General features: G+C 43.4%; 1 protein-coding gene across 2 annotated transcripts in view; it reads left to right on the forward strand.

Annotated features, from left to right (window-relative positions):
- LAMA3 (laminin subunit alpha 3) overlaps positions 1–20302 on the forward strand; it is a gene marked incomplete at its 5' end in the record, with an annotated part of 240762 nt that overhangs the window by 56108 nt on the left and 164352 nt on the right. For both annotated transcript variants that reach the window (XM_082667718.1, XM_082667719.1), the window contains 6 exons: positions 67–237; positions 3186–3277; positions 6549–6664; positions 9810–9928; positions 17658–17748; positions 19663–19794. In XM_082667718.1, the coding sequence (XP_082523844.1) occupies positions 67–237; positions 3186–3277; positions 6549–6664; positions 9810–9928; positions 17658–17748; positions 19663–19794 (721 nt within the window). The remainder of the gene's footprint in view (positions 1–66; positions 238–3185; positions 3278–6548; positions 6665–9809; positions 9929–17657; positions 17749–19662; positions 19795–20302) is intronic.

A 20302-nucleotide genomic window follows, 5' to 3' on the forward strand; every position in this document is an offset into this window, starting at 1 on the left:
GTTACTTGCAGCTAAATTTTGATAAAAGGACTTTTTTCCCCCTCTATGTGTGTGTGGTTCTTTTAGGTTGTGGTGTCCTTGATAAATGGTCGTCCAGGTGCAAAAAATTTTACTTTCTCTCACACCCTGAGGGAGTTCACCCAGGCAACGAACATCCGCCTGCGTTTTCTCCGAACCAACACTCTTCTGGGACACCTCATCTCCAAAGCACAGAGAGATCCAACCGTCACCCGGCGGGTGAGTAGTGCTTTGACGGGCCAAGACAGCAGCTTTTGGTACCTTGTTTGCTTATCAAGTTCATTGCCTCGAACTCCTTCAAGTAAACTTTTATAGCCAGTAATGTCATAGGCGTAAGAGTCGTTCTTGTCTGAAATATTAGGTATAGCTTAGAAGTTTGGTGGTTAAAGACAAATCATATTCAGAGAAGATGAAAGGCAAAAGAGGACAGCCATCCTGGTATTAGTCTGCTCTTATAACAAATAATCCCCAAGTCTCAGAGGCGAACACAATAAAGGTTAATTTTTTGCTCATGTCACGGTCTAATGTGGGTCAGCAGGTGGGATCAGCTCCACACAGTTATTCAGGGAACCAGGCTGTTTCTCTGTAGAGGCACAGCCATCCTATAGGACCTCAGGGTCCTCCTCTGCACCTCCTGCACCTGGTCAGCGGATGAGGGAAGAGAGAAAGAGCATAGGGAGGAACAATCTCGTAACCACAGGGCTCACTTCCATTGGCAGGAACTGGTCGTAGAGCCCCGTGGAGATGCAGGAGGCTGGGTGATGTAATCGAGCCAAAGCAGAGGGGTGTGGGCATTGGTGAGCAGCAGTACACTCCACTAGGGTTAGATGAACATCGTCTACTCTCAGTGTCAGGACGGCACCCTGTCGCCTGGGCACAGAGGGAACCAGCAGAATAAATACCCCGAGCTCACTCTTCTCCCACCCTCTGATTCCCTCCCAGTTCCTCCCAATTGTCAAACCTAACAGGAGGCCAGAGAGCAAGAGGCCCTTGTCATCCCATAAAGTTTAGCCCCAGGGCAAAGGGCAGGGTGGAGAGGGGTGGAGAGTGGACCTGGGAGGGTGAATGGAAGATGCCAGCTTACCTTACAGAGTTTGGCTTCTTAGGGAAGTAAGTCAGGGAGCTGGGAAAGGAAGGGAGAGAGAAAAGTTAGGTTTTGCTACAGTTTTGAGCATTTTCCAAAAAGGCCAGTCATCTGGAGTGTAGGTGGCCTGTTTTCTGACTTTTTTTTTTTTTTGCGGTACGCGGGCCTCTCACTGTTGTGGCCTCTCCCGTTGCGGAGCACAGGCTCCAGCCGCGCAGACTCAGCGGCCATGGCTCACGGGCCCAGCCGCTCCGCGGCCTGTGGGATCTTCCCAGACTAGGGCACGAACCCATGTCTCCTGCATCAACAGGCAGACGCCCAACCACTGCGCCACCAGGGAAGCCCTGTTTTCTGACTTTTTAAGCCCCCTTAGCTCCCTCTGAGCTGTTGTATGTGGGAACTACAACTGGATCCAAGAACGCAATTTACAAGGGCGAGCCGGGCTTTCTGATCAACTGTAGCCAGACTGCGTTTCCATTCCTCCAGGTGTTTTGGAGCCTCGCCACAAATGTACCTCACCACTTTTTTTTTTTTGTCTTTTTAGGGTTGCAAGATTGGTACTCGTATGTATGTAGATTTCTTTTCACTTAGGTGAACGTAGTCTTCTCTGTTAAGTAATTTTTTGTGGAGTGCATCACATATATAATCTTGACACTCCCTCCCCAGCGGTCTAGGTTGCTTCTTTAAGTGGACGAGCCAGAATACCAGGTGTCCTATCACACGTATCATGTGTGCTGGGGTGAAGGCTGATGGAAGACTTCTCTCTTGCCGCTGCTGCCCTAACCCACGTGTAGAGAGAAATTTCTGTGGTGATCAGCATGAAAGCTTCTGAGTGTGAACTTGTCACGGAAGCCCTGCAATACTGAATTTTATCCATATTAACAAGAGGGATTGTTGATGTCTTTAGACTAAGTAAGACGTTGCCGGGAAGCTAAGACACTTAACAGCTTTTAGGGAGGAGATCAGAACAGAACCCCAGCCCTGAGTGACTGTGGGGAGGTTTAGGATGACTAATCTCAGCAACAACAAAAAGATACAAAACCCTCTTGTCCCTGTGAATTCACAGACTTTCTCACTCACTGATATTCTCACTGGTGGCCTGACCTCAGTGAGAAAGATGATTTCACACCCTCTGAATTCCTTACTGAGTCCTGTGCCTCCTGCGAAGTCTGAGAAGTAAGGGAGCCGGAGGATGGGGCCACCTACGGTCCCAAGTAGAGAGGCCTCCACCGTGCTGGGGACATGCCTGGTCCACGAGATGGCCTGTGCATATCGCTGGCCTGGTCTAGGGACCGAGCCTCAGCTGGGTCTGAAACTGTCTGGCCTTTTGGAGCTTGAACCTCTGCCTTTGGCTTCATTAACCCTGACCTAGCAAGGCTTCCGCAACTGCTAGCGTTATCAGCGCTGTATCTGATCCATCTTTGTGAATATTCTCTCCTTTCCTGAAGCCCTAAACACAGTAGTTACAAAATTTTTGTTATAAAAATGATGTTTTTTGGTAGATAGATGTGTCCAATTTATGGAACTCAGATTTACATTTTAAAAAAAGAGAGGGCTTCCCTGGTGGCACAGTGGTTGAGAGTCTGCCTGCCGATGCAGGGGGCGCAGGTTCGTGCCCCGGTCCAGGAGGATCCCGCGTGCCGCGGAGCGGCTGGACCCGTGAGCCGTGGCCGCTGAGCCTGCGCGGGCCGGAGCCTGTGCTCCGCAATGGGAGAGGCCACAACAGTGAGAGGCCCGCGTACCGCAAAAAAAAAAAAAAAAAGAGAAACTAGGAAGCACTTAATCCCTTTCCCAAAGGCTGTAGGGTATGATTCTTGTCCGAGGTCATTTCCCTCCGTGCATTTAAAGCATTTGATTTTTAAAAATGGACAGATTCAACAGTGGGCTATTCAATTTGATTGGGGAACGTATTTGCTTTGTAAGAAAAGTTACACCCAAACGTGGCTCCCTTTTGTGTTGAGGGAGGCTCAGGAGTACAGGATGGAAGGAAGCGGGGTCAGTACAGATGTATGTTAAAGGTTAGAAAAGGAAAGTTTATGTTGGGGTTTAGTAAAACTGACATGTTCTCTTTTCTGTTCTATAGTATTATTATAGCATAAAGGATATCAGCATCGGTGGGCGGTGTGTTTGCAATGGCCATGCTGAAGTGTGCAGTGCAAACAATCCTGAAAAACTGTGAGTACACTGTACAGATTTTTCAGCTTTCTATGCATAAATCTAATTGTTTCAGTAGATGTTTGCATCCTGTTAAATACTTCTAAGTTCCTGCCAGCAACAAGAATGTTGCAATGCCAACAAGTAGGTGATGTGTATGTCTCCCCTCCTCCACCGCTACACTTCCCTCTCACCTGCAACCAGCCCATAGCAGACATAGTTAATCAATCACAGCACTCTATGCATGATCAGGTACAAAGCCACCCAGACCCCCTTCCCCCACCCCTGCTCCAGACAGTGCCCCAGGCAGCCACAAATAATTGAGTAGAGTTGGCAAGAGAAATAATATTTGTTTGTCATCCCTGGTCTAGTGAGATCAGGGGTAAATGTTTTCAAATCCTTTTTCATCTTTAAAATTGTGGTGAAGTGCACATAATATAAAGTTTACCGTCTTAACCATTCTTAAGTGGGGGTGGTTTAAGTTCACTGGTGTTCAGTTCACTCACATTGTTGTGCAGCCAAGCACTCTTTTCATTGTGCAGAACTGAAACTCTGTACACATGAAACAGCAGCTCTGCATTCCCTCCTCCCAGCAACCCCTGGCAACACCATTCTACCCTATGAATTTGGCTACTCTAAGTGCCTTGTAGAAGTGGAATCACACAATATTTGTCTTTTTGTGACTGGCTTATTTCACTTAGCATATACTGTCCTCACTATAGCACGTGTCAGAATTTCCTTCCTTTTAAATGCTGAATAATATTTCATTATATATACACCACGTTTTGCTTACCCGTTCATCTGTTGATGGACACTTAGGTTACTGCCATCCTTTAGCTATTGTGAATAATTCTGCTATGAACATGGGTGTAACACTGTTTTGCTTTTAATTGAGGTATATTTCGCATACAGTAAGATGCATGGATCTCAAATATTGTGTTATGCAATTGTATACACTCGTGTTATCACCTTAGGAAGGATACTTCGAAGGGCTGGAAATTACCAGACGCTGGATATAGTAATGATTGTCTCTCAGTGTTTTATTTAAAGTCTCCAATTCCACACGAGCAGCATTTACCAGGGGTACATTTTACTGTTAGTCAAATTCAGGTTTGTACATCATAAGGCCTAGCTTCATGGTCAGGCAGAGATGCCAGCTACCAACTTGCGTGGTAAGTTTGCGGCGCCCTTCTCCCTGTCTAGAAACAATCCCTAAGCCTGTCAGCCCTCCTTCAGGGATCCGGCGGTGCTCTCTGAGATAGCAGTGTGAATCCATCAACTGACTAGCCCTTAATCAGCAAGGAGCTTATTAATGATTAAACCATCGCTGCCGTGTAGACTCCTGAAGGGTAGGCCCTAAGGCACTAGAAGCCGGGTCAGGGAAGACCTGAGTTGGAACGAGAGGGGAGAAAAGAGGTCACTCTTGGTCCCTGAGCCTGAGATGAAGTGATGCCACCTGGGAGAGGAGGAGAAGTCATCAGAGAGGGGTTGAGCTTCCCACTTGGAAGAGCTGCTGAGCCCCGTGCCCTTGGCGGACCTGGGGGGTTCTGCACTGAGCAGTTTACTGCTCGCAGTGTGTATGAGTGGAGAGGCTGTCTCCCCATCCCTCAGTGAAAGGCTCAGTTTGCCACTGGGCTATATCAGCACAACTGCCTTGCCTCCCCCTGCCTGTGACCTGCACAAATGACTCATGGAGGCCTCCATGAATAGGAAATAATCTTATATTGAAGGGGATTCAGTGACAGTGGAGGGAGCCACGGCTGGACAATCAGAAACCAAGCAGAACCTCTTGATGAGGCAGAGGAGGATTTAATCAAGCATGGGTACCATGCTGACTGTGATGTAGGGAAACATGGGTGGATCACAGCTTTAATTCTGAGCTTCCTGGCAGTCAGCTCAAAAAGGGAGACCTGCTCAGTTTCATATTTCACTATGATCATAATCTAAAAAGCAATCAGTTGTGTAGGAGAAGATGAGTGTTGATGCTAGGGCCAGATGAGAAATCTACCTGGAGGTGGATGGAGTGGCCGTCGGGAAGAGGATTCTCCAGTCAACAACATCTTCAATAACATCCTTACAACTGATGCAAGGACAAATTTCCTACATCAACCATCAACCTGGGCTGAGAGTCAGAAAAAGCAATTATTTGGGAGTGACAATATGATTCAGACAAGTTCCCAGCTCTGTTTTCTTTTTCAATGCTCAATGTGAATCTCCCTGTAAGAGTAGTTGGACTCCACAATAAACCCCTCCTCCAAAAAAAAGAGTAATAGGACTATATGTTCTTCAAGCAATTTTCCCTAAATGTTCTTTCAGTTCAGCTTGCAAATAAACACCTCATTGGCAATGAGCTGAAATTGCATCTCTGACAAAAGCCCGTTTGGACTCCAGCTGTTCCGTGCTGCCAGTTAAATCTATGTCCATTTGCTTTGACGGGGAGCTGAGTTGGGAGAGGCGTGACGCCTTCCCATAGGAGCGTAACCATCCCACCTCCCCTCAGAAGAGTTGAGGGGATCCCCATGGGCACAGCCAAGGGTCTTCTTAGACTCTGTTTTGAATCCTCTTTCAAGCACAGACGAATGGAAGCTCAGAGCTTGGAGTTCTCATCCAACACCATGGCTGCAACGATTTCATTTTAGCTCAGAAACGTTCTAAGGCAGGTGTCTAGTTCTTTGAATGTCGAGTTTTGTCTTTACTCCATCGCCTTGTTGAGTAATCTGAGCTTTGGCTCCTGTGATGGAGCTGTTTGTTGGAGCTGGCATGGACCCTTGGAGCAGGGTCCTCTGAGATCTGGTTAGTAACTGTCTCTTGGATTTGGTGAATCTCTGCACTAGATCCCGGGTGGAAAGTAAAAATCCTGACCCATCTCACAGGACTACTCTAGATTTTTGTGAAGACGTTGATATTCAGCCACCTCAGTACACTCAGCACCTGTTTGCTCCTGTGTTGATTTAGCATTATCTAACATAATAGGGAAGAAAGAGCTGGGACTTTGGAGTCCGACAAACTTAAGTTAGAAATCTGGCCCTTGGTTTATCATCTCCTGACCTTTGGCAAGTGTTTAAGTGTCTCCGGATCTTAGCGTCACCACCTGTAAAATGGAGATAGTAAGCGGGATCGGGGGACTTGAAAGAACGTATGCAAAGTGCTCTGTTCTCATAATCACTCAGTGGTACCACGGGTGACCATGATGACTCAGTTTTTCACACAGGAGCAACTGATCTTGTACTTCAGTTAAACAAACAAACAAACAACTTTTCAGTAACTGAGATGTGCTTTGCTACATGCGCAGGTTTCGGTGTGAATGCCAGCACCACACCTGTGGGGAGACATGTGATCGCTGTTGTGCCGGGTACAATCAGAGGCACTGGCGGCCTGCCACGCGGGAGCAGAGCAATGAGTGTGAAGGTGAGTGCTGGGGGAGCGGCGCTAGGAAGCGAGGCCCCACCCATGATCCCCATCCCCCCATCTCTGAGGACTGATGCAGTGTTTTCCCCATGCTCATGAAGAGGGCGAGATCATGTCAGTCTTAGGGACTCAGAACTGTCTTACGCAGCAAATAACTCACAGACTGGAGGTAACAGTGCCCCACTCTAAATTCAGATACAAATATGAGAACAAAAATAACAACAATAACGCTCGTTAATATATATTAAGCATTCACTATATGCAAGGATTGGGCTTTGACAATTGGCCTTTCTTTTTAGCCATCTAAAATGTGTTGCAGCCACTATTAAATTGTAAACCCTTATCATTTCTTAGGATGTGATACTGGATTGGAATCCTAATTATTCTGAGGACCGAGATTCAGAGAAGGTGGTGAGATTGATGTCTAAACAGAGAGCTGGAAGTATTGAGGGAATAGGACTGAGGGGGATGCAGGATGGAGGGGACCAGAGAAGGAAGGAAGAAAGAGGAGAGGCTGCTTTTAATTATGGGCACAATATAAAGTAAGAAAACTGTTATTTAAACAAACAAGCCCATGACATCCAACTGAAGATTTTCTTTTACACCCATCTTCTTAGAAGGCCATATATTTATTCCAATTGCTGGAAACATTTTTGTAACTTTTAGTTATTGGCTTTGGAGACTGTGGCCTATTTTTTCTGAATATTCTTAGCATTTGAAGACGGATTTGCTTTTTTGAAATGACCAAAAGGCGTTTGGATACAGGTTTGTTGAACTAGATGTGTAAGGAAGAATCTATACTTTATACTTTCTGGCCAAATAGTTCTTGTAACTTTAAGAGATAAGACTGATGGTCTCTGTGACCAGCAAAATTACTTAAAATGCATTTCCAGTGGGGAATTCTGAGCACGCTTTGAGAGTTGCTAACATTGTTGGAAGGTGTTGCCCAAGGTGAACGCTCAGGTGATCTCTAGGTCCAGGTCGTTACCCGGATGGCCATTCTCACTTTAGAGTCATAGTTAACAGGTTCCTTTGCAGTGAATTCCTGATTCCTCACCCCTGGATAATAGGGCCCCAAAGAGGGAAAAGTAATAATCAGGGGTTATTTCTTCCAATACTTTCAGGTACTGGTTTAGGATACTTTGACTGAATAAGTGTCATCACATGAATTCCAACATTCATCGTGCGGTTAGTTTTCCAGACTAATGGAACCGCTCAGTGAATGACAACGCTTTACTCCAACACATATGACAAATTTTAAATAATTTCCTTTCATAAGTTTTTAACCTTTTTACACTTGCCACAATGGTTAAAAATGATAAACAGCCTATGGAAATCAGACCTGTTAAGATATTTGTTAGATGCTTTCCAAATTCCACTTGAGTTACTGCAATTCAGAATAAATAGACTTCTTAAGAAATAACTGACGTAGTAAATGTAAATGCTTAGAAGTTTTAAAACAATCACGGCACCACTGAGGAAATGAAAATAAGAAGGGGCTCAGCCTGTTAAAAACAGGGTAACTTGAAAATCTAACCCTAACAGATTTATCCGAGAACTTGATTAACACACACAAATTCCTAGAAAGACTCGGAAAATTGGATCTAGGTGGAATGTAGTGAATATATATTCTGCCTAAGAGAGAATGAGTGTTTTACTTGTTAGATCTTTTTTCATCTTGGCAATGATGAAAATCCTAAATGGGGTTTAAATCGTATTTTCTAATTTTAGAAGCATCATACATTACTTGTGGATAACTTGGAAATTTTTTTTTAAAAAAGTAAAATCATTAATACTTTTACTACCCAAAGAGAACCACTGTTAATATTTTGTTAGGTATTCTGGTGGTTTTTTTCATGCATACTTTACATGCTCAAGGGTATATTATTTATACAATTGTATACCCTGAGCTTTTTCACTTGATATTTTAAAATATTTTCCCATATCGTGAAAAACTCTTGGACATCTTTTTTGATAGCACGTATTCAATAGTATTGTCATTCTCTGGATTCAAGTGTATCTACAAAGTGTTTGAGTACTTACTGTGTGCTGGGGACGATGCTCTATTACAGACAAAACACGAGCAGTTCTTGACTTCACAGAACTGACAGGCAAGCAAATATACTGTTGTTTGCTTGGCCATTTCCCTATAATTAGATGTTAGGATGATTTCCAGTTGATCACTATTATAGGTAGTGCTGGGATGAAAGGCTTAGAGTGTTGACTGGGAACAGGTGTTGGAGTCACAGAAAGACAAGTCAGGATTCTGCCTCTCTTACTCGTGAAGTCTGTGACTGTGTGCACGTCCCTCAACCTCTCTAAGCCTCAGCCTCCCTATCTGGGCTATAGGCATAATAGCACCACCCTTAGAAAGTTATTGTGCAGATTAAATGAGATAATGCATGTAAAATGCTTTTCACCGTGTACCAAGAACTCAGTTATTCTTATTAATTAATTAATTAATTAATTTATAGGCTGCCTTGAGTCTTAGTTGTGGCACGGGGGATCTTTATTGAGGCACGCAGGATCCTTTTTCGTTGCAGTGCTCTCTGTTGTGGTGCGCGGGCTACTCTCTAGCTGTGGAGTGTGGTTTTTCTCTTCTCTAGTTGTGGCGTGTGGGTTCCAGAGCGCGTGGGCTGTGTAGTTGGTGGCAGTGCAGGCAGTAGTTGAGGTGCACGAGCTCAGTAGTTGTGGCACTCGGGCTTTAGTTGCTCTGCGGCATGTGGGATCTTAGTTCTCTGACCAGGGATTGAACCTGCGTCCCCTGCATTGTAAGGCGGCTTCTTTACCACTGGACCACCAGGGAAGTCCCTCAGTTATTCTTGACAATAGCAGTAGTAGTAATATTCTCTTTGTGCATAAAGCTTAATTGGCATTTTGGTTTATCTTAATTTGTAATTATATATCTTATTTTTTAAAAAAGAGAAACCTTTCTCACTTAACATCAGATGAAAGAAGGTATAAATTGCATATGATGATAGGCGGGTCTTTGTGTAAAAATCCCCCCAATTTTCCACTGGGGGTATCCCTGGTGTTCCAGAATAGCCTTTCTTGTAGCTCAGTGTAGCAACAATACTCTCTGGGGGAATTTACTAAGGGTCTCATAGTCACGGTGGAGTACTAACTTAGAATGCTCTTTTTTCAGCATGCAACTGCCATGGCCACGCCATCGACTGTTACTATGATCCAGAAGTTGAGCGGCAGCAGGCAAGCTTGAATAGCCAAGGCATCTATGCAGGTGGAGGGGTCTGCATTGACTGTCAGGTGAGGCACTATTTAAGTCAAAGTGAATGTGTCACAGTAGGAAATGAACACTCAGTAAGCCCTGCTCTAAAAAGATGTCAAGAAAGTGATATGCAATTCTAAGGATTTTCTGACGCCGTTTCTCCACTTTTGTACACAGAAAGCTTGGTTAGCTGGATGTAATTTAGGGAAAATGGACTGAGGCATGTTTGTCCAAACTCCATTGATTAGATTCTTCTTTTGGGTCTTTGCCTAAATGGAGGGGAGAATTCCTGGCTGTCATCCTGACTGCTACCCATCTTATATTAGAAAGGCTCTAAGATAGGAGGGCAAAGAGGTATCAACTTCAGTGCTGACTCTAAATCCTATTTTCAAATGGATTCTGAATCTAGAGGAAGTATATCATGATAAATTAATGATGTCTGCTGTTGACACTAAATAAGAAAAATGGATTTTTCATCCCTCCTATAAGGACGATTGGGTTCACTGGAATTTAGGTAAGAGGAGTGTATGGCAGGGGAGGGTATATGTACATCTGCCTTGAGATATTCATTGAAACTTGTGTAAAATGTTCACGAGTTCGGTCTATATTGCCATTCTGTCTTGTGTGCTTTTAGAGTGACGTTTTGTTAGCGTTGCCAGTAAGCAGGCACTCTTTACGTGAGATGCCCGTTTATGTGGGACCAGGGCTACACACCCTTAGAGAGACCCACCATTCTCCACCTGTCTGCCACTCCACACATTTTGTATCATCTGTCACCACAGTTAATTAAAATACAAGTAAATATAAGTCATAGGTTTGTTACAAATCACAGGGCTTCCCGGATAAGTGAAAGATCCCAGGATCTTCTTAAAGCTATGCATTACAAGACCTTCAGGTGACTTGCGTGCATGTTAAAGTTACAGAAGCACTGGACTGTCTGCAATCTGATGAGGGGTATTTATGAAAACCCTACAACTCACATCGTATAAGTGATGAAATATTGAACTCTTTCCTTCTAAAGATTGGGAACAAGGAAGGATGCTTGCTTTCACCACTTTTGTGAAACAGTGCCCTGGAGGTCCTAACCTCTGCATAAGACAAGAAAAAGAAACAAAAGGTGTCAAGATTGGAAAGGAAGAAGTAGAACTGTTTCTATTTGTAGACGACATGATTCTTTATGTAAAAAAGCCTAAGGAATGTACAAAATAATTACTAGAACTAATTGAATTTAGTAATATTGCAGGATACAATGATAATATAGAAAAACCAGCTATATATACTAGTAGCAAACAATAGGAAAATGAAATTAAAATTCAATTAAAAATAGTAACAAAGAACATAAAATGCTTAGGAATAAATTTAGCAAAAGACATGCAAGACCTCTATATTAAAGCTAAAAAAACTTTTCTGAGAGAAATCTAGGAAGACTAAATAAATAGAAAGATGTAATATATTTGTGGATTGGAAGATTCAGTATTATTAAGATACCAGTTCTCCCCAAATTGCTCTACACAGTTAATGCAGGTTCTTTTTTTTTAAAGAAGTTGACAAGTGGATTCTAAAATTTATATGGTTATGTAAACGACCTAGAATATCCAAAGCCATCTTGAAGAAACAGAATAAAATTGGAGGACTTATATTATCTTACTTCAAGATTAACTATAAAGCTACAGTAATGAAAACATGGTGCTATTGACATAAGACCAGAAGAATAGATCAGTGTAGCAGAACAGGGAGCACAGAAACAGACTCACAGGTGGACATTTTATTTTATTAATTTATTTTATTTTATTTATTTTTGGCTGCGTTGGGTCTTCGTTGCTGCCTGCAGGCTTTCTCTAGTTGTGGCGAGCAGGGGCTACTCTTCGTTGCGGTGCACGGGCTTCTCTTTGCAATGACTTCTCTTGTTGCAGAGCACGGGCTCTAGGTGCGCGGGCTTCAGTAGTTGTGGCTCGTGGGCTCTAGAGCGCAGGCTCAGTAGTTGTGGTGCACAGGATTAGTTGCTCTATGGCATGTGGTATCCTCCCGGACCAGGGCTCGAACCTGTGTCCCCTGCATTGGCAGGAGGATTATTAACGACTGCGCCACCAGGGAAACCCCTGGACATTTTATTTTTGATAAAAGTACCAAAGCAATCCAGTGACAGGGGATGGGGAGAGAAAAGTCCTTTCAACAAATGGTTCTGGCGTAACTGGATTTATATGGGAAGAAAATTCACTTGGACCCCGACCTCAAATCATACACAGAAACTAAATTGATATGGATCAGACCTAAAGTAAAGTTAAAGCTTTTGAGAAAAATATAGGCAGATATCTTTGTGATTCGAGGATGGACAAAGTTTTCTTAGCTCATAGAAAGCAATAACCATGAAAAACTGACAAATTAGACTTCATCAAAATTAAACACTTCTGCTCACAAAAGACACTGAAGAAAATGAATAGGCAAGCCATGAATAGGGAGAATATATTCAGAAAACATAAATCTGACAAATGGTTGGCATCCAGGATACACAATATAAAGAACTCCCGCAGATCAATAATGAAAAGACAAATAACCCAATACAACTGAAAACGACTTGAATAGCCACTTCACAAAAGTGGATGTATGAATGGCTGATAAGCATACAACAAAGGGCTTAACATCATGAGTCATCAGAGAAATGTAAATTAGAGTTACACTGACTTACCCCCAATTTTGGTGAAGATGTGGAGCAACCATACCTATCATGCATTCATTGTTGGTGTGAGTGAAAAGTGGTGCAATCACCTTGGGAAAATATCTGGCAGTTTTTAAAATATAGTTAAACATACACCTACACCATGACTCACAAATTCCATGCTTAGGCGTTTATCCATGAGAAATGGAAATGTGTGTTTACAAAAAGTTTATAGCAGCTCTATGCACAATAGCCCCAAACTGGAAATAGCCCTGGTGTCCTTCAGAAGTCGAATGGAGGAACACACTGTGGCATATTTACACAGTGGAATACCAACGGGCAGTAGGAAGCAACACACTGTTGATGGTGCAACAACGTGCAAGAATCTTAACAGCATCGTGTTAAGTGAAAAAAGCCTTCCCAGAAAGAATACCGATAGTATGAAGACCATTTAGATGAAATTTTGGAACAGGCAAAACTAATCAATAGTGGAGGGCTTCCCTGGTGGCGCAGTGGTTGAGAGCCCGCCTGCCGATGCAGGGGACACGGGTTCGTGCCCCAGTCCGGGAAGCTGCCACATGCCGCGGAGCGGCTGGGCCCGTGAGAGGCCGCAACAGTGAGAGGCCCGCGTACCGCCAAAAAAAAAAAAAAAAAAATAGTGGAAAAAATCAGAACTGTGGTTGACTGTCCGAGCTGGTGGTGAGGATTGACTGGGAAGAGGCATGGGGACACTTTCAGGGGTGGTAACATTGTTCTGTATCTAGATAGACATCTGGGTTTCACAGGTATATGCATTTGTTATAACTCAGTGAATGTACAAGAGTTTTGCCCTTGTGTATAAATTTTATACCAAAAGAAAAAAAACTATGAACAAACATTAAACTCCAGTTAATTATATGCATACCTTTAGCTATGCATATAATTAACTGGAGTTATTATAATAACAGTTAATATAAATAGCTAAAGTATATAGAGGATGGTAACTGATATCTGCAATTTATTTTGAAATGCATAAATAAGATGGATTAATGGATGGATAGAAGAATGAGTAGATGGATAATTATGTGAAAAAACAAGTGTAGTAAAATGTTAATGGTACACTCTAGTAGACGGGGTATAGGTGTTTATTGTGAAATTTGAACTTTTTGGTCATAAAATATTGGGGGAAAGAGCAATGAAGGAAGGCAAGGAGCACAACATTTTTGGATTGACTCCTCGATTCCTTTCTGTTTGATAAAATATTGTTGCTCTTAATGAAGGTTGAAGATTACCCATGTTATTGTAGAGGATGCTGGAAGATACTTTATCTCCATTAACTAAAACAGAGTCTTTAGCTTCTTCCATGGAGACACGACTTCTAATCTAAGTCTTGAACTGTTTGTGTCCCTAATGTGTTCGTCTCACTATTTCCAAACTGTTTGTTTTTCTCTCTCTTTCACACTCACATACACACACCACACAAAGCTAAGAGATGGAATCAAGAAACAGACGGAGCACATATGGCTACGTTCCCTTCTGCAACAAATCCTACAAAATGACAGGAAAGATACCAAACAAGCAAAATACTCTCTCCTTCCAGAATCCACAATAGCATGAAAAATAAGAAAGAGTGTTATCAACAGACCAGCAGTTTAAAAGATTCCTGAAAGATAGAAAGCAGAAACAGATACATGCAGGAGAACACAGCTGTGATTATTGGAACAATTTGGAGGTACTCCAAGAGGCAACAGAGAGAAGAAATTAACTGTGGAGCTACATTTAAACCTATAAAACATTATTGAAGTTTATAAAAGAAGACCTATATGGAAAGGCATAATATGTTTCCAGACTCAGTATTATAAATATACCATTTTTTCGAAACCAATTTATCAATTCAGTGCAATTTCAATCAGATTTTTAATGAAGATGGACAGACTGTTTCTAAAATTCTTATCGATAAAAGAATGTGTCTATGAGAATAGACAAGTAGCTTAGAAAAGATGAACAATGACAGGAGAAATTTGTCTTGCGAGATATCAAAATATACCATGAATCTGTATTAATGGAGTGTGGGCTCAATGCAGGGATAGATAGTTCAATAGAACCTAATAGAGAATTTAGAAACAGATTCATGCAGATATTAAAATTTGGTTTGTGGTAAAATTGGCATTTCTGATGGAAGAGAAAGCTGGATAGTACATAAATGATGTTGAATAATTGGCTCTTCATTTGGGAAGAAAATGTAACCCTATCTTATGCCATATAAAGAGGGACATGGGGAGTCTTGCACAGGAAGGGAGGAGAACGGGTACAGCTACAGCAGGGCAGATGGTGTGGTGAGCTACATGGTGATGCGTCAAGATGAAATTTGAGTTTGCTGGTAGAACACGCATACCGTACAGCAAGGTCTGCCTATCAGAAACCCAGCTGCCTTAATCACTTCTGGCTGTTATAACAAATACACCATAGACTGGGTAGCTTACACAATGAACAGTCATTTCTCGTAGTTCTGGAGGCTGTGAAGTTCAAGATCAAGGTGCCAGCACATCCAGTGTCTGGTGAGAGCCCTCTTTCTGGCTGGCTGATGGCCATTGTCTTGTATTCTCACATGGAGGAGAGAGAGAGAAAGGAAGGAAGCTCTCGCTGTCTCTTCTTATAAGGGCACTAATCCCATCATGAGGGCTCCATCCTCATGATCTGATTACCTCTCCAGGCCCCATCTCCAAATACATTGGGGATTAGGCTTCCACAAATGAACTTGGGGGGAATACAAACATTTATTCCATAGCACCAGCTAACATGACTGTTTCCTGCCTTTTCTGTGCAGCGCTGGTAATGGGAGAATGATGAAATCTCTGCCATCAGTCTGGGCAGGTGACGGGAAGTGGGAACATCACAGGCAGGCTGGGCCTGCCAAGCAGCCAGCATGTAAGAGCCAGATCGTTATCCTTCAGGGCACGTGGTTGTCAGAGGTGGCTGTTTTCTCACGTGGTATTGATTTCGCTTTTGTTTCTTGGATTTACTATTTTAAGTGTTGGTTTGGGGGTATGTGACATTTTAAATAGGGTGGTCCATTCTCTGGGATATGGCATTTGAGTAAAGACCTGAAAGAAGTGAGAGAATGGACCAGGCATCTGTCTGGGGGACAGCTTTCCACGTGGAGGGGACAGCAGGGCAAAGGGCCTTGAGAGGGAACAAGGGGCCTGCGTGGCTGGAGGGGAGTGAGCAGGGCTAGATGCGTCAGAGAGGTCACAGAGGCCAGATCACTTTGACCTTCAGATGGAATATCGGATGGGGTCTTCCCAGGAGAGTGTGGCCAACGAGTGGACTAGCCACTAGTCTCGTTTTACTTGAGGTTCACGGAAGTAGAAGTCAGCACCAGTGTTGTAGGTGTGGTCAAGGAATTGAGGGAAAGAGAGAGAGTCAGAGAGAGATGGGGTTTAACTGAAGATTGAAAAGCATGTAGGAAAAGTTTTGCTTGGAGGAATTAGGACCTGAGAATGATCAGAGCAGGGCCTGAGGTTTCTAGGTGGGCGTTCCTTAGAAAGCCTCTCTAGATGATGCCAAGGGAAAAGGAGTAGGTGGGGGTGGGCTACCTCCTGCACAGATCCCATCGGTGCCCACCCCACTCTTTAGCTTGGGTAACGGAGGCTTTCTCATCTCGTGTTGTGTCGTACATATGCAAATTCAGACGCCCACTCCTCCCGGCAAGAGTGCTTCCTAGGTACCTCCAACGCTGAAATCTGGAGCCACTACTGTCCTTGAGTCTCCTTCTGGTATTGGTCCAACCATGACCTTGGTGTCCATGGATAAGTGGTGTATCTTGCCCTCAGGTAGTGCGGGTCCTAGAGAACCACCCAAAACCTGAAGGCAAACTACAGGTATTCTTAGGGTGATTTGTTGCTGTTCTTTGTGTTTTAAAAATATAACTTCTTTGTGGCAGGTGCTTCATTAGACAAACCTTGTGGTAAAGGGGAGAACCCAGGGTACCCACTTGAGAGAACTTTTTCTCATTTCCTACTCCAGTGGGAAAAAAATTGGGAGCCAAGTTTAACCTGGTGTCCTCTGTGTATTATAAGCCACAGTGGCAAACAACAGAGTTGAGAGGTTCGTTGGCATTTGATGGAAGAGAGGGTGGACTACAGCTGTTTGCTGTTTGTCCAAGATGTTTATGCATGTAAACCTTAGGTCAGAGAGGTGGCCAGTATGGTTTTAGACCTCACTGTTACAGTGAATTCAGATTTTAGCCTGCAGGACAAGGAGTGGTAATAAATAAAAGCCTGTAATTAATAAAATCATCTAAAAGGGTAGAGGATACAGAAAGGGTCTTTGTTCTCCTCTCTGTGTTTCTATGCAGACTCCTTTTAAGTCAGTGTGTTATATTTGTTCTTTTTAACTTCCTATTGCCTTTCCTTTCATTAGCGAAAAAACACTGTCCTTCTAATTGTTTCCAAATTAGAGAGAGAGAGAGAGGTGGAATTGAGCTAGACCCATGGTATATAGTTCTTGGAAACTGATGATGCGTGTCGGGTAATTTGATCTTTTCTGGCAATTACAAGGATTAGCTGTGAAATATGAAAGGCTGCCTTGTATTGTACTTTCAAATGAGCTCTGTGTATGAACCACATGCCTACATTTTCTATTCCCGTAGCAGAAATGTTTGGGAAATGGTTTCAGACTAAAGCACAGATAAAATTTTGGAATGACGAGAGAAAGGGATCTGTACATGCAGTTTTTTCCAAAATTGGAGAAGATAAAAATACACACATAACCCTTTATCCCTTGGGTTAAACCTAAGGGTGATTTATGATCCATTCATCGCTACTGAAGGAAGCTGTGAAGAGTGGTCCTCTGGAATTTTTGCTCACTCAAATGTCAGGTGCTTCATTAAGTGGTAGAGAGGAAAACTTGGGTTGTCCAGTTCATCGAACTTACCCTCATTTCCTCTTCCAATGGGAAAAAGAATTCCAGAGCCAAGTTCAAGCCAGTGTCCTGTGGTAAATCTTGGAGATTCAAGGTCAAGTTCAGTGCTTTTTGTTTTTGATGACTTTTACTTTACATTTGTGTACAACAGAATTATTTCTCTGGTTGAATAGCACTCTCCCCCCTAAGTTTCTTTTGTTTCTTTCTAGCATAACACAGCTGGTGTAAACTGTGAAAAGTGTGCTAAGGGCTATTACCGCCCTTACGGCGTTCCGGTCCATGCCCCCAACGGCTGCATCCGTAAGTTTCATTCCAACTTGGTGTGTCTTAACTTCAGGGAGGTCATCGGGCTAAATTCTGATTGGCTAGTAATTCCCTTAGTTTTCTCTCTCCATATTATTGGTTCTACTCCTTACTAGCTGTGTGACTTCAGGCAGTTACATAGTCTCTCCGAGAATCAGATTTCATATATATAAATGGAAATGATAATCTAGTCTCTAAGAGTAAATGAAATGCAGTCAAAACCACCTAGGAAAATACTGAGCATTGGGCTTGGCGCATACTAGACCTGCAACAAATGTTTTCTGTTGTTTTGACATGTTTCTATGATCTCCAGTAATTTTAAATTTCATCAGAATTAGACTCAAGGCAACATAGTAATGATTTCACAAGGATGTAATAATAGTCATAATATTCAAAATAGTTATGATTTATTGAGCACTTGCTATATACAAGGCATGGCCTAAATAATTTCACAAATGTCTTATCTAATTATCATAACAAACTTAAGATAATGTATTATTAGTCTCATTTTTAGATATCGAGAAATCAAATGGTCTGAGCAGTTAAATATTTTGGCCCAGGTGAGAGAACTACTAACTGGTAGGTCCAGGGTATAGTTCATATCTGTCTAGCACTGCTGTAACGTGCCACTTCCATTATACAGAAAAATGCCACTTTTTTTTTTTTTTCCTGTGGAATTATCAGTCGTAGCTCAGATTATAGACTTTGTTCTGCATGTGTATTTTATTTGGTTCTTTTATGTTCTCTGGCTATTGCAGTTAGAAAACAGTTCCAGTCCTGAAATTGGCTTCTGTGCCCACCTTCCCCCCCAAATTCATTCATCATATCATTAATGTTTGAGAGCATCGAAATCCACAGAATGTGTAAACTCTGATTTGCTCCTCTGTAGGGCATCTTAGTTATGAAAAGGGTGTCCTCGTTTTCCCTCGCTTTTCCACATCCTCCTATGAAGTATGCCCATGATTTATCTTGTGCCCACGAAGAATAAGCTTTGGCAAAGGAAAACAGGACATGGTGAATAAACTCATGCCTTCCTAGGAGCCTGTTTTCCATCACTTTTCTCGTTTCTTTCTTCATCACTGAAGGGGTCTCATGGAGATATTAGAGGCTTAGCATAAAGAACCCACAGGACACATAAATCCTAAACAAATTTAGCAAAGGACACCAGGAGAAGCCAGGCTGGGGGTTGCTTGGCGCTCACGACTTCTCCAGCCTCCCAGTTCCTCACAGGACGGGGACTCAGCTGAGCTATGACAGTGTTTTTGCTGTCCAAGGTGAGGACTTTTGCCAGGTCAAGGGGAGCTCCCAAGTGAGGGGGTTCCCGAGTGTTTTACACCCAAGTGTGTCCCTCTGGAATGCAAACCCAATAGTCGGGCTGGTTGCAAAAACTGCCTTCAGTAAGCTGTATCACTTGATTCGAACATTTGGGTTACGGGCACGATCTTGCTGTGCTGTGCACAGATCATATATCAACGTCTAGGCATATCCCACACTTGTGTCCACATCACAGCTGTGTAATGACGACCACTCTGTGGACATTCACAGTTGGCTCATAGCCGGGAGAGGCTGTGCCCAACAGCCCTGCCAGGAGCCCCAGCATGCGCCCACCTAGCCCCTCCGGTGGTGACTTGTGCAGGGTTTCCCCCTACACGGTGCACTGGGCGGTGCTCAACGGAATAAACCACATCCTCGAGAACTTCTCAGCGTGACGCTCGTTAAAGCTTGTCTCTGAGGGTCCACGGGGTTCAGTCAATGCAAACCGTCAACCAGGTGTGAAGTGGAAAACAGGCTGTGCCCTTCCAAGAATCCCTGGAAACCAATGAGGAAGTAGTAAACATTGCCTGAGAAGGGTTAGGACATGTTTGCCTTAAGAGGTGCAGTGAAGGACGGACTCCTTGGGATTTCTCTTAGCCTGCAGCTGTCACCCCGACCACGCCGAGGACTGTCAGCAGGGCTTGGGCCGCTGCACCTGCAGGCCCAACTTCCGCGGAGACCACTGTGAGGAGTGTGCAGCCGGCTACCACCATTTCCCGATTTGCTCCAGTAAGTCCCAGCTGCGGAAGGAGAGGCCCGCCTTCTCGGCGCTGACCTGGGCTTTGTGCATCGACCCCTGGGTGCATGGCAGGCACGGGGCAGAGGGGCGGTAGAGGGACAGAAATAGGGCCAGGAAGGTTCTATTTGTGTGAAAATGGTCCCCAAAGTTGGGAACAGTACATTTTTATAAGTATGTTTAATAGTGTTATTTATCTCCAAAGTGTTAGGCTGTACCATAGACATTACCATCTCAGCAGGTCAAAGGGTCAGATAGTGGCAGTTTCAACGTAATAGTAATCCATGTGTGGGGTTTTCCTTCGTAAACCTAGGGTAAATGTCGCGGGCTTCCAGATGTTCGCGTGCGCACACATAGTGTGTGTTGTAGTTCCAGTGGCCGGGGGGATGTGTCTGTTCTCTCCCACTGTACAGTAGAGCCCTCACCTTATCCCACTGCCGTGATCTAAGAGAACATCTCAGCATCTTGGAGAGATATATACGTGTCTGTTAGAAACAGCGT

The sequence above is a fragment of the Grampus griseus genome (assembly GCF_964374135.1).
Source record: "Grampus griseus genome assembly, chromosome: 12".
NCBI classification, from domain to species: Eukaryota; Metazoa; Chordata; class Mammalia; order Artiodactyla; family Delphinidae; genus Grampus; species Grampus griseus.